Genomic DNA, 14,444 nt, shown 5'->3' on the forward strand with positions numbered 1-14,444 from the left:
CAATGCTCATAGCAGCACTCTCCACAATAGCTAAAACATGGAAAGAGCCTAAGTGTCCATCAACGGACGAATGGATCAAGAAGATGTGGTTTATCTATACCATAGAATACTACATGGCAATGAGAAGCAATGAAATCTGGCCATGTGCAGCAACATGGATGGACCTTGAGGGGGTTATGCTGAGCGAAACAAGTCAGGCAGAGAAGGACAAATATCGTATGTTTGCACGTATAGGAGGATTAGGAGGAACTTCACTGAGGACCATGGGGGAGAAGAAGGGGGGAAATGGTGGGGGAAAGGGAGAGAGGCAAACCATGAGAGACTCTTGAATGCTGAGAAACAAACTGAGGACTGATGGATGTGGGGGGGAGGGGGGAGATGGGTATGGAGGAGGGCACTTGTGGGGATGAACACTGGGTGTTATATGGAAACCAATTTGACAATAAACTATTTGTAAAAAAAAAATTGCAGGCTTACTTCCTTTAGAAAGATTTTTATGATTTATTTGTTATTGCTTTTAGCATTTCCTGATGTTTAAGATCTTTTATTTCTTTTCCATTTAAAAGGTGTGAGGTATTTGTAATAATTCAAATATTACAGAAACATCACAATTAGAAAGTAAAATTTCCCTGTAGTCCTGTCATTCCCAAAGAAAACCCCTACACCACATTATTTTTGCAAGGATCTGGCAAAGAAAAATTTGAAGTAGAAAACTCTTCTGGGAGTTTTTCGGAGAGACTTAACTTAGAAAGGACATTTGAATTGGGACAGTTACTCAATACTTATCAAAATCTTTTCTGGTTATTTGGTGGTGTTGTCAAGAGTGGCTCCTTGGGTTTGCTGGTTAGAGCTGATCTACCTAGCTTTCAGAGTTGGGAGCCGGCCCCTGGGGATGCTCCTTAGTTCCTGCTTCCAACTGGGCTGCACTGGAGTTTTTGCCTCTTATGGTTTTCCTCCTGAGTGTTCCTTCTTCCTGGCAAGCTCTATTCTACTGCTTGTGTGATACAGTTTCCTTGGGGGTTTTCTTGGCTCCAACCTTGGGATTTCATGGTATAGATGACAAGCAGCATAGTGAATGTTTTCCAAGTCATTCTTAAAGAACGCGATCCTCACTGGTAATGAGATGCTTTAGACGTTTTACATTATGGAAATTACCCCAGCAATGCCTGGCCTTAAAAACATCCCTCTGCAGACTTCATAGTTGTGGTTTGAGATACTTTACATTCCAGTGTTTTCCCCTTTGCATGGGAACTAAGGGCGTTTCCCATCTTCCCACCAACTTTGCTTTTCTTTAAAAGAGAATGTGAAACCAGTTCAATATTCTCTAACATGTAGTTTCGATAAGAATGTGTATTTGTGAAAGTGATCGATCAGGCACTTGGGTATAACTTACTTCCTGGGAAGTTTGTGAGGTCAGGATTTCTCCAAACGCTGGATGGTGTTTGGTCAAGGGTTTCATGTAAGGCCTAGCATTTTCTTCTCTGCCCGTCTTCATCTGGGTGGTATCCATACCATTGAAACAGGACTTCTTAACAAGGCACTACCTAAGATGAAGAAGGGACATGCACCTCCTCTTTTCTCCTAGTGGGCATCATCTTCATGGGGATAAGACAGAGAGCAAAGGGAGTATGTCCCCTGATTCCATCTCAGCTTTACTTAAAATTGGACATTTGCTTTGTTAAGACTTGAATCTTAATGACTTCTACCTCCACCCATCAGGCAGTACTGGTCAAATAGACTCTCTTTTCATCTGAATACATGAAACTTGCACATCAGCTGTACATAGGGGCTATCTACTAAATGAATATCTGACAGTGCTGCAGGCTAACACTGTTTTTACATACTCCAGGCAGGTGGATTCACTGCAAGAATGACTAGCTAATTGCATGAGTTATAAGGTTGCACCACATCCTGTACTTTGGATAGTTGATGATTATGTATTAGTGACTACTTGATTAATCTCGATGTGCCCCACTAGACTATATGGTTCATGAGTTAAGGACGCTTTGTTTCCTCACTGTCACCTCTTTAGCATTTTGCACGTCTAGCACATGGTGGCATGCAGTAAATATTTGTTAAAGGAATAAAAGCATGAATAAAGATTTACTTTTTTTCTTGAGCACAGATGATTAACTTACACAGAAGAGTTATTTTTTGTTTTGTTTTGAGGCCACAAATCCACTTTTCAAAAACTTGTGGAAGTCAGCAGTTACAGCTGAAGGGAAAAAGTGTTTCTAAGCAGGGCAGTTGTAAAGAGTGGATTTATAACATTTAAAAAAAACCTAACTCATAGTTAACTTCACATTTTTGCATTTTTAAGCTGGAAATCAGAGGTATACACACAGATTTCTATTGGATTTATGTGTCTGTGACTTTCAGACTCAAGAAATCATAGGGGGCGCCTGTGTGGCTCAGTAGGTTAAGTCTCAGACTTTGGTAATGATCAGGTAATGGACTCCTGGATCGTGAGTTTGAGCTCTGCATCAGACTCTGTTCTGACAGCTCAGAGCCTGGAGCCTGCTTCAAATTCTCTCTGTCCCTCCCCCTCTTACACTCTGTCTCTCTCAAAAATAATAAACATTAACAAAAAAGTTTTTTTTAACCCATAGAATTAGCATTAGAACCAAAGACTTTACTTAAAGGCTTTTTGGTTAAACCTCCTCATTTACAGATGAGGAAACATAAGCTCGGGGTTTGAATTGGATCAGTATAATTTATTATCTATAAAATGAGACTTTAAGAAGAATGTAATTTCCACTTCTTGTCAACAAAGTCTTCAGCTTTCTAAATGCATAAAAGTTATTGCTTAAATTTTTTAAAATACGTATAATTTTAAAGAGGTGAAATCTTTCTGAACTTAAATTCTAATATCTATTTTTAAAAGTAAAACTTAAGTCTAATTGTTTGGATTGTACATTAAAACATGTCACCTTGGTTAACAGGCTCTCTTGTTTCTGTTGGCTGATAAGGATCTGCAGCCATAGATTACCTAACCACACCCACTGAAGTCTTCAGTTTTAAATGTAAAGAAAGGGGATATTCTTTCACTTTGAATATTGTGAATAGAACCCATCTGGGCACATCCAGTTTGTTCATCTCAGGAGGCTCTGGGCTGGATTAAAATACAGGGAAGAGTGAGGCGGTTGGAATCCAGAATGGTTTCCAGCTGTGGAAGATGTTGATGCCTCCAAACAGGAATGTGATTCTGTGGCTTTCCCCCAGCTTTGTAAATGACTTTCCTATTTAGGGTGAATTTCCTTCCTGCTAGAATCCTCTTTCTCTCCTTCACTTCCTATTTGTTCTTTCTGTTCTTCCTTTTGTGATCTTTCTTTCTTGGTGAGTCTGAGGGTTTTGCTGATCAGCATCTTCTCCTGGCGGGCCCAACAGTGCTAGCTGAGCTCATTCACTTCTGATTTTAAACTCACAGCCCTCTATTTCTCCCACCCCATTTAGGGAAAGGAAACCCAGGTTTCCTGAGGACCTGTTAAGTGCTAGGCACTCTCATACTTGCCGACTCCTTCACTCCCAACCCCCCTGCCAAGTGCTCCATCAGACTGAGAAAAAAGTAGGAAGCAAAGCTGGCATTCAAATCCATGGTTGGCTGACTCCAGGCCCTTTGCTATCCTGCTCCTGGTTAAGCAAGATTTGGAGCTGTGGAACTTATTTTAAAGTAGCACTCAGAATGTAGGTGTTGGCACACATTCTTAGATCATTTATTTTATAATTATTTCAATAATGAAGTCAGCCATCTTTGAAAAAACTTGTCAGTTATAAACTTCAGAGTATGTATATATTTGTAGTAAAGTGACCCTTTGGGCAAAGACAGCATTTATCTAGAAGGTGTCTGCAATCTGGACTTCTGTTCCCCTTGTAGAATTGGGGAGCTCTGGCCTCCAAAAGGTGTTTTGAAATTTCCTGGCCAAAAGCTACTTCTCCCCGTATATCAACCATAAAGTCATGGTCTGTATCACTTTTATCCTTAGTAGTATCACATTAAATTATATCCTGCTACATGGTAAACCTCTTAAGGGCAGGAAGAATGTTTTATCAGTCAATATCAAAAATAATATCTGCTCTCTTAGTGCTTTGAGCAGTATTTTTTTTAATGTTAATTTATTTTTGAGGGAGAAAGAGAGCAGGGGAAGGGCGGGGAGAGGGGGAGACACAGAATCCAAAGCAGGCTACAGACTCTGATCCTGATGCGGGGCCCAAACTCCCGAACTGTGAGATCGTGAACTGAGTAAGTCAGATGCTTAACCAACTAAGCCACCCAGGTGCCCCTGAGCAGTGAGTATTTTTGAGTGAACAAATACGTAATTGTGTTCATGTGGAAATGACCTAAAAAGAGAAAAATGAGGCTATTAAATTACTTTATACCATAGAATTCAGTCACAACTCATTTCAAAATGGAGTGGGCAAAGAAATCATGTAAGCACAAACCCTCCATGGATAGATTAGCAAATGGAGGACTAAGTCAATTAAGGTCTTATAGTTACTTACTTAGTGGCTCCATGTTGGCACTTTCATTTAAAGAATGGTCAGAACTAAGCCTTATATTATGGGCTTCATGTGCCATGGCTGCATAAATCAGTCTGGTCTTGGCATTGCCAGGACCAGTGAAAATATATTTAGAGCTATTTTGCCAATTCTCATTCTCAACTTCCATCTCTCCTGGTTGCGAAAGAATTATAATTTTAGAGACTTATTTTTTCTACTGTAACGTAACAGATTTTGATAGCAGCCGAAACCATTGTATTGTCTGGGGCTACCTGAGAATTTAGCAGATCATCCTGTGATGCAGGTGACTAAGTGCAAGGTCTCTGGATTCTAGAACCTGACTCTGGGCTCAGATTTCAGCTCCTCAACTTACTATCTGAGTGACCTTGAGCAAGTTACTAAATTTCTGTGCCTCTGTTTTCTCATTGGAAGTTGAGGTTGGGTAATAGTTACTACCTTATAGAGTTATTAAATTAACCAGTTCACTCATTATTAAGGCTTTTCTGGAACATTGGAAGTGGTCAGTAAATATTAGCTGTTATGATGATCATGGAATACCAAATAGCCTGACCTATCTTTATTTAATCATTATTTTCCTGTCTTGGCTATGAGAGAATATTGACTGAAATTCTGAGATTTAATAATAAGGATAATGCTGGAGATCAAATTTCAGCAGTATCTGGAAGGCTTGGATATGTAAACATTGGCTATAAGGTCCTTCCAGGTAGAGGAAATGGTGTGAATAAACTCTGTTGAGGAGAAACACGGTGTTGTCTGAGGAACAGTAAGTAATTCAGGTTAGCTGCAGTGGAAGGTGCTAGGTGGGGAAAAGTGGGAGATTAGGTAAGGGATTGGGGGTTAGCCCATGGAGGCCCTGAAGTGTCAGGCCAAGGAGTTTGGATTGTGGGTCTTTGCATTCCTAGATCCTTTTGCAGCTACAAAAAGGAAAGACTAGAGGGAGTGGGGTGGAGGCAAGGAGACCAGTTGGAAGGCGGTTGAGTAGGTAGGAATAAAGAGGAGGATGTGGTCTTGGTAACTCTTTGGAATTTATGCAAGGGGGAGGAGGGTCTCAAGCATAGGTCAGTGCCATTAACAGAAATAGAGAACTCTGGAGTAGGGATGGGTTTGGGATAGAGAAATAACAGTTTCATGAACATCAGTTTGAGGTACAGGTGGGACAACCCAAGAGAACAATCCCAGAAAGTTAGAACTGGAACTCAGGCAAAAAGTTCAGTCAGTATTAGAGAGGAAATGCTGAGAGTCCTTTCCAGATGTGTGGCAGTGGTAAGGATATGAAAATACAGTAAAACCTTGGATTGCAAGTAACTTTTTCTGCAAGTGTTCCACAAGATGAGCAAACACTTCTAATAAACTTTAACTTGATAAACAAGTCATGTCTTGTAATGCGAGTTATACGTGATGCCAAATGTCACATAATCACAACTGAGCCAATGGTTCCTGAAATTTACTTGATGTACAAGTGCTTTCGATTACACGCATGTTTCCAGAATGAATTATGCTTACAAATCAAGGTTTTAATGTATATGAAATTCCCTAAGAAAACATCCATAGACTCAAAAGAGATCCCATACTTTTTGGGGAGAGACAGCTAAGGCAAGAAGCAGTAAACAGGGTAACTAAAATGCTGGAGTGCAGGAATTCAATTCAGCTGCTGTGTGGTACTTAGAGCCTCTTTGCTTTTCCTACACCACCTTCCAGTTTTTAAGCTGGCTCGTGAACCACTGGAGGAGCTTCCTACTTGCCTTTTCCCAGTCACATACTGATGGGCAGTAGCCCTCAGAATCCTTTAATACTGGGCAGAGAATTAAGCTCAAATTATGGAATTTTAAAATGACAATATAGTATTTACTTATTTCATATTACCAAGTTAGAAGACAGACTCTGAAGAAATACGTTTAAGTTAAAAAAAATTTTAAGACCAAACTGTTTTATAACCCTTCATTTTGTATGTGGTTTTCAGTGGGTATAAAAATACTCAGTGGGTGTGTGGGTGGTTTCTTGTGTTTTGGAAATGGTGAGAATATGAGATGCTGTGCATTGGGTTCTGGGATGAGAGCTATAATTACTAACTCTGATTCTTTCCCAGGATTGGCTCATGGGTGGATAACTATCTGAATCTAAAAACCCAACAATACGAAATCCACAGTAATAAACCACTCTTTCCTCACCCCCACCCCCACCGGAAATGAAAAGAATTGTTGTGGTGGGGAAGGGAGGGAGTGTGGGATGATGGTTCTTCCTTGCTTTGCCTCTTTTTAGGCCATTCTTCACTGACTGCTCAGGTCAGTGATGCAACTAAAATGAAGGCTGGTGTGATGGTGTCTCCCAGGCCTGGTGCACGACAGTCACTGTGCAGCTGTGGTGGAAAGAGCTCTAAATATAACCCAGACTCATTTCAAATCCTCTTCCCCCAAGTCTTGGCGGATGTGGTAAACACCCTAAAAATACCTGATGTCTGAACCTTTGAGGTGTTGAAGAGGAAGGCGCAGGTGGTAGAATTGGGACTCTGTAGTAGTACTGGGAGGCCTGGCCAGCGCCCGGGCCTGCTGCACAGGGGTGCCCGCTACCAAAGCTGCTCGAGAGCTGTCAACCATGCCATCCTGTTCAAGGAGAAGTGCCTACACTCGAGTCTCATATTCACTGTTGGCAGGTTTCAAGGACACTATTCATAGACCAGGCATCTGTTCTCTGTCCCATTGACCTCAAACCTGCAGCTGCCATCATGGTATTCAGGCAGTCTGCTGGTTTTTAGTTTTATTTAACAGATTAGAATTTTAGAGTGGCAAGGACCCTAGGCATTATAATGTTCCTAAAACATTCCGTTAAAATCGCTATATTTAGAGAGTCACATTTCCCTGCCTATATAGTGACCATAGTGATGTGAAAATGGAGTCACAGTCCTTGATTATTAAAAGAAATCACTCTCATCATTGTGTAACAAACAGAAGAATAATGAAAACCAATCTTTTTAAAAATACTGATTAAATGGTCTTGCGCAAAGCTTTTTCTTTTTTATTAAAAAAATAGAATTTTGAGGGTCATTTTCTCAAACTTCAGTATTTTGAATTTATCTATCTGTCTGTCTATATTTATTTAAATGATCTCCACACCTAACATGGGGGACTTGAACTCATGACCCCAAGATCAAGAGTAGTATGCTCTACTGACTGAGCAAGCCAGGTGCCCTAGTATTTTGAATATAAAGATTGTTGGTAACAGAGCCAGAATACCAGGAGTCTTGTTTTCAAGGAGGCTTTCAGTATCTAGTTTCTGGAATCCCAAACCATAACCATGATGTTGTAATTGAAGGACCATAGCTGACCTCTGTTTTCCTGGAAAGAAAGTTTTCACAGATTACCTGCAACACATATGAAATGCATTCAAAGTCATGGAGGCAGTCAGCACATTATAAAACAACATAAATCACCTGGCTTTTTAAATGTATGATAACTACCTTATCCCAGACTTCTTCAGTAAATTCTGAGGAGGCCCAGTGAGTACAGAGCCTGTGCTAGGTGCTGTGAAGGGGAAAGCAGAGATGCCCCAAACATCTGTACAGCAGATGGTGGAGACAGGATCAAGTGCTGAATAGTTTCAAGTATGTTGCATTTATAGTGGTTACAGAATTTTTGTAATTGTAACAAGTATGTATCCTCCACTCTGAGGGTCTCAAAATTCCTTCCTGTATCTTGAAGAGTGTTTCTTATTTTTCACTCTGGGTTGAAAGTAAATTGAAAGTTTTTCTTGAATTCTTGAAGCCATCAACATGATTGTTTTTTATGTCACTTAAGGCATATCTGAAGTAACTGTCTTTGGAAGCTCCTATTTCCTTGGACCAGTATACTTTGAATAGGAAGTGAGATGCCTTGGAATAGAATCTGCTTTGGGAGTCAGTGTGATTTTTGTGGGAAGAGCATGGCTTTGTAGTTTTTGGTCCCATCAGCTGTGTTGGAGCCAAGGAGGGTGTGGGTACAGAGGGAATCTCCTTCTTCCATGCCTGTCAAGAAGAGAGGAAGGGAAAGGGTACGGTCCACAACATGGGATACCCAGGTGGCATACTTGAAGAATTCTCAAATATTTCCCCTCTGAAATTCTAGAATGAAGAGCTTCGAAACTTGTCCCTTTCTGGCCATGTTGGATTTGACAGTCTCCCTGACCAGCTGGTCAACAAGTCTACTTCTCAAGGATTCTGTTTCAACATCCTGTGTGTTGGTAAGTGACTCATCTCTTACTGCTGAGCAAGGAGTCTGACCCTAGGTGTTGGAAGGTGACTGTCAGAGTGGCACATTTCAGGGAAAGAGGGGAAGGATATTTTTACTCTTTTTTTCAATCAGTAAAGTAGGACAATAATACCCACTCTATATATGTCACACAGTTACAGAGATTGAGACTTGTATTTGGTAAATGTTTTGTAAGCTATGTGATGTTACTCAAATTGTTATTTTTATTTGTGTCACACCATCAAGTGGTCATTCAATATTATTATTAAAATATGTATTTTAACTTATTTTTTTAGTGGGGGGGATGATTTAGATCATAACTTGACTATAGGAAGTTGAAAGAAGGATCTGATATGTACACACATTGTAAGGTCATTCAGAAGCATTTTTAGAGTTTATTTCTAGGGTCTCTGACTACACTGTAATAGTTACCACCATTGAAGTCTTTTTAAAGATATACTACCTAACATCAGTAAAATCTGAAATTACTTATAAGTACCTTAATAAACATAATGTTTAATTTTTTTGTTTTTAGAGCAAAAGAATTTAAAATTCTATTTTATATTTGAAATAAATTTTCTGCCTAAATTGTCAAGTTAAACTTTTGTTGTTAACAAATTCTTTTTTTAAATTTTTTAAATGTTTATTTATTTTTTTGAAAGACAGAGACAGAGTGCAAGCAGGGGAGGGGCAGAGAGAGAGAGAGAGGGAGACCCAGAATCTGAAACAGGCTCCAGGCTCTGAGCGTTCAGCACAGAGCCTGACATAGGGCTCAAACTTGCAAATGCGAGATCATGACCTGAGCCAAAGTCGAGCGCTTAACTGACTGAGCCACCCAGGTACCCCTAAACTTTTGTCTTTAAATTGGAATCCAAATTGATCTTAGTTTATTACTGGTAGTTAAATGGAAAAAGAAAAACTCAAGAGACCTGATTTATCTGCTTCCTCAATACGTTGTTATTGTTGTTTTAATTTCTTTTTTTTTTTTTTTTTGTTTTGAGAGAGTGTGTGGCACTGGGGGAGGGGCAGACTGAGAGGGAGAAAGAGAATCTTAAGCAAGCTCCATGCCCAGTATGGAGCCTGACCTGAGGTCAGTGTGGGGCTTGGTTTCACAACCATTGTGAGATCATGACCTGAGCCAAAATCAAGAGTCAGACGCTTAACCAACTGAGCCACCAAGGTGCCCCACCTCCTCAGTATGATATATAACCTATAAATATTGTACATTAGCCTAGGCCTCTGGCCTTGGTATTTTTCTCCTCTCTTAGAAATATCCTTTTTAAAGTAAGAGAAGGAAAGTTAGAAATGAAGGTGGGAAAAAAGAGGAAAATAGAAATATAAATCTGTTGGTTTGAAGCAGAAATGTCCCTGGAACAGATAATGGCCTTTCCTTCAGTGTCACTCCCGATGAATGGCCAGGCTACACAGCAGTAAAGTGGTTTGGACTGCATTGTTTTGTTGCCATTGTCTTCCGGGTGTGTACTACTGAGACCTCACTCTGAGATGGATAGGAAGAAATTACATATGTAGCCCAGTGGACCATCCTTCCCCTAAACTTGTCAGAAGGCACCAGACTTATTTCTCTTGTCCAAGTAAAATGAAGTGAATTTAGAAAAGGTATGCATTGAACATAAGAACCACTATTTTTTAGATTTCTTGGTTGTTGGGAGAAGGGGCAGATATTTTCTTTTTCTGAAACTTCTTGGGGCCACCTCGCTGGCTCAGTTGGTTAAGGGTCTGACTCTTGATCTCTGCTCAGATCATGATCTCACAGTTTATGAGATCGAGCCCTGATCTACTTTGTGTTGACAGCATGGAGCCTGCTTGGATTATCTCACTCCTTATCTCTCTACCCCCCGGCCCCCGCCATCCCCCTTGTGCATGCATGTGATTTCTCTCTCTCTCCCAAATAAATAAACTTAGAAAAAAAAGAACTGCTTGAACACATTAAATGTAGCCCCTGTACTGGGTGTTCATTTGTAGAGAGCCACAACTGATTGCACACTAGATGAGCCTGCACTCTGGCCTTCTGTCTTAAGTGCTGGATAAGAGAATAACTGGAGAAAAACATGACCAAAGCAGCCAGCTCTCATGCATTCCCCTTTTCCCTACATGAAGCTGTTTAAAATTCAGCAGGGAAGCTCCTGAATGGCAGCTAGTTCTACAGAGTGGCATAAATGAGTTGTCTTTTCTTTTAGGATAAATGCTCATTGCAGAGCAGGGCAATTCTTCATTAGCGTAGCAATTTGTTGGCAATTTGTTGATTTTTCTATTGAAAAGTGTGCTAAATTGTAGGCCAATTACTATTCTGGCTTCTGTTCCCCGTTTCCCTCCACCTTGTCTCCAAAATCAGCTTCAAGAATACATGTGAAAGTTCTGTCCCAGCCCCTGCAAGTAGGGTAAAGCCTTGTTGCAAGGACCTGTCCTGACCCAGTGTGGTGTGCAGTGGGGTGTATTGGCTCATTGGCTGACCCTGTATGCTAAATAGCACAATTAGGATGCTGGTTGGAATTCATCACAGGCACATCCTTGCTTCTCTGATGGATCTGTAAAGCAGCTGCTGTTCTGACTCTCCTGGGTGGGTGACCATGCCTATGGTTCTTAGATCCTTACTCTGAGCTTATTCTTTTTGTGTTCGTTCGTTCTTTCTTTCTTTCGTTCTTTCTTTCTCTCTCTCTGTCTCTCTCTCCCCCCCCCTCCTTCCTTCCTTCCTTTTCTTTCTTTCTTGGAGAGAGGGAGAGAGACAGTGCAATTAGGGGTTGGGTAAAGGGGGAGAGAGGATCCCAAGCAGGCTTCGTGTCCAGCCTGACTTGGGCCTCCATCTCACAACTGTGAGATGGTGACCTAAGCTAAGCAGAGATCAAGAGGCAGATGTTCAACCAACTGAGCCATCCAGGCAGCCCTGGGCTCATTCTTAAACATTTAAAAAAAATTCCTTTTAATCTTTATTTATTTTTGAGGGAAAGAGCGTGTGTGAGTGAGTGTGTGGGGGAGGGGCAGAAAGAGAGGGAGACACAGAATCTGAAGCAAGTTCCATGCTGTCAGCAACCCACGGACCGACCACAAGATCATGACCTGAGCTGAAGTCGGGTGCTTAACCGACTGAGCAACCCAGGCATCCCTCATTCTTAAACATTTTTAAAATTAGTTTTTAACCTAACTAAAATAATATATATTTGTTCTTTAAAAAATTAAAAGATCTCCCTCAGCCCCTTTCCCCTCCTATCCTCACTTCCATTCTGTAGAGGTAGCATTGTGGAATCCTTCTAGAAATTTCCTATACTTAAAAATTATTTTTGGTGGCTTAAAATTACACCAGTTTATTATCTTACCATTCTCTGGAAGTCCCACATGTATCTCACCAGACTAGAATTAAGGCATCCCTAGGGGTGTATTTTTTCCAGACCCTCTGGATGATCATACATTTTCTTACCATTGCCAGCTTCTAGAGGCTACCTGAACCCTTGGCTTGTGGGCCCTTTACTCCATCTTCAAAGCCAGCAGTGTTGCATTTCTCTTTGCTTGTTTTTGTATTAGGAAAATTTCCACAGAGCATTCCAGAAATCTAGTTTAAACTCAGTTAAGAGTCCTCTGCAACTCCAAAACACGCTAAAACGGTAATCTATTGAATCATGTAATTAACAACAGCTGGCTCGAGGGATCCGCAGAGTGTTTTCAACACTGTGTCTCTGGTTCTAGGTCCTGCTTGCTTCTTCTTGGCTTCATGTTCAGGCTTTGTCTTCATGGGGATAGTATGGCTTCCAGCAGTCTTGGCCGGCTTAGCAACCCCAGAGGAAAGAACTAGCTGTTCTGACAAGTCTCGCTGAACAGTCACAGGAGGTCTCTGATTGACCAGGCCTGAATCATATCCCACTCAGGGTGGGATCAGGAGTTAGTCCACCGCAAAGTACAAGAGGTTCCCTGGGAGAGAGAAGACATGATCAGAAAGGAGGTTGGCCATGGACAGATGTAAACAGCTCTCTCACAATTACATAAGTACTTTTAGTTTTTGGTTTTATACAAATAGATCATGCTGTTCATATTCTTTACCACCTTCTTTTTTTTTTTTCCCCCCCCACTCCACAGTAAACCCTGGCTGTTAGTCCATGCCAGTGTACCTAGCTATCCAGGTTCTCTTCCATGCCTCTTAGGAGCCATTTGGCTGGAGCCAGCATTAGCTGTTTGGGACACTGGAGTGTCAGGATTAAGCATTAAGCATACTTATCCACAGAGGGTAGAACACATCAAATCCCTTTGCCACAAATATTTTACAGCAAAATATCTGCACGTGAAAACAATTCTCACTGCCAATTAGTGGTCCGTCCATTTTTAAAATAAGAGTCTTTGAAAAAGTATCTAGTTGATCAAAATATTTTGACAGCCACTTAGAGGAGTAGGTGTCATTTAATTTAAGTGTATCCATGGTACTTTATTTTCACCTGGTCACCTAATGTCCCTTTTTTTTAAAGTTATTTATTGAGAGAGAGAGAGAAAGAGTATGTGATGGGGGAGAGGCAGAGAGAGAGAGGGAGACAGAATCCCTTATAGCCCTACTATGAGCTCGGGGCTCAAACCCATGAACTGTGAGCTGAGCTGAAATCAGGAGTAGGAGGTTTAACTACTTAACCAACTGAGCCACCCAGCTGCCCTATGTATTTTAACACATGCACATATGTGATATTTATAGCATTATTTTCACGTGATAAATATGGGAGGGGATTGAGAATTTTTAAAAAAAGAATTGCAATCCCAGAAAGGAAACTGATCATGTTTATCAAAAAGGTCTTAGAATCTAATTTTATTTCATGGCAAGAGCTTTTACGTTGCAAAGAGAGGAAACAAAGTGGGGTAGAAATTAATCTTGTTGTGAGTGTAGTATAGTTTTAGAGGGAATGAATTAAATGTCTGGTATTAGAACCCACTCTGTTGAGTCCCAGAAAGAAATGTAATAAAGAGGAGGGTAGTATCCCAATTAGCAGAGAGGAAAATTCTTGATGCTAAATTGGGCCACAGAACACCCAGGAGTTCATAGTCTCTGTCCCTGCCCTGCATCTTGCTTACAACACATGAAATCACCCCCAATGCTGCACTTGCATTTAAATAAAGCCTTTTCTTTCTTATCCATGCTGTATTTCTCCAGAGAATCAAATTATTCAGCCTTTCTTCACAATTTTAAATTTGCATATCTTATTCATTTTCAAAAATGGCATTTGATCTATGAGAATCTTCAACATCAATCCATAAGTATGTTCTTTGTGTATATACAAAGATGGATAAAATACTATAATATCGATGCTTTTGAAGAGCAACCGGTTCAGTAGTAGGTCAAAGTAAATTAATATGTCTTGAAAATAAAAATCTTTCTCATAATCCAACCATAGTTGTTTTGAGAGGATGATAGAAGAGGAATGGAAAACCCACAAGTTCAAGATCATTTTAGCCAAGACTAGTATCAGCATAAACTGTGGAATTATACACCTCAATTTTTTTTCTCAAGGGTTTTTATTAAACATTTTTTATTTGGGTATAGTTGACACAATGTTACTTTTGTTTTAGGTGTACATTTTTTATCCCATTTTGCTTTGCTAGGAAAGGATATGAAATGGTTTATAGGGTGAAATAATGAATAAATGAATAAAGATAAAATTAATCGCAGAAAATATAATGAAGCCAAGGATAGAGTCAGAACTCAAGTTAATCTGTTTC

General features: G+C 40.3%; 1 protein-coding gene across 7 annotated transcripts in view; it reads left to right on the top strand.

The window, feature by feature from the left end:
* The window catches only part of SEPTIN11 (septin 11), a 90,426-nt gene that overhangs the window by 36,971 nt on the left and 39,011 nt on the right, over window positions 1-14,444 (top strand). For all 7 annotated transcript variants that reach the window (XM_039230955.1, XM_039230959.1, XM_039230962.1 and 4 more), the window contains exon 2: window positions 8,616-8,730. In XM_039230955.1, coding sequence (XP_039086886.1) covers window positions 8,616-8,730 — 115 coding nt within the window. The remainder of the gene's footprint in view (window positions 1-8,615; window positions 8,731-14,444) is intronic.

The sequence above is a fragment of the Hyaena hyaena genome, unplaced genomic scaffold (assembly GCF_003009895.1).
Source record: "Hyaena hyaena isolate Hyena2069 unplaced genomic scaffold, ASM300989v1 scaffold_54, whole genome shotgun sequence".
In the NCBI taxonomy this organism is placed as follows: domain Eukaryota; kingdom Metazoa; phylum Chordata; class Mammalia; order Carnivora; family Hyaenidae; genus Hyaena; species Hyaena hyaena.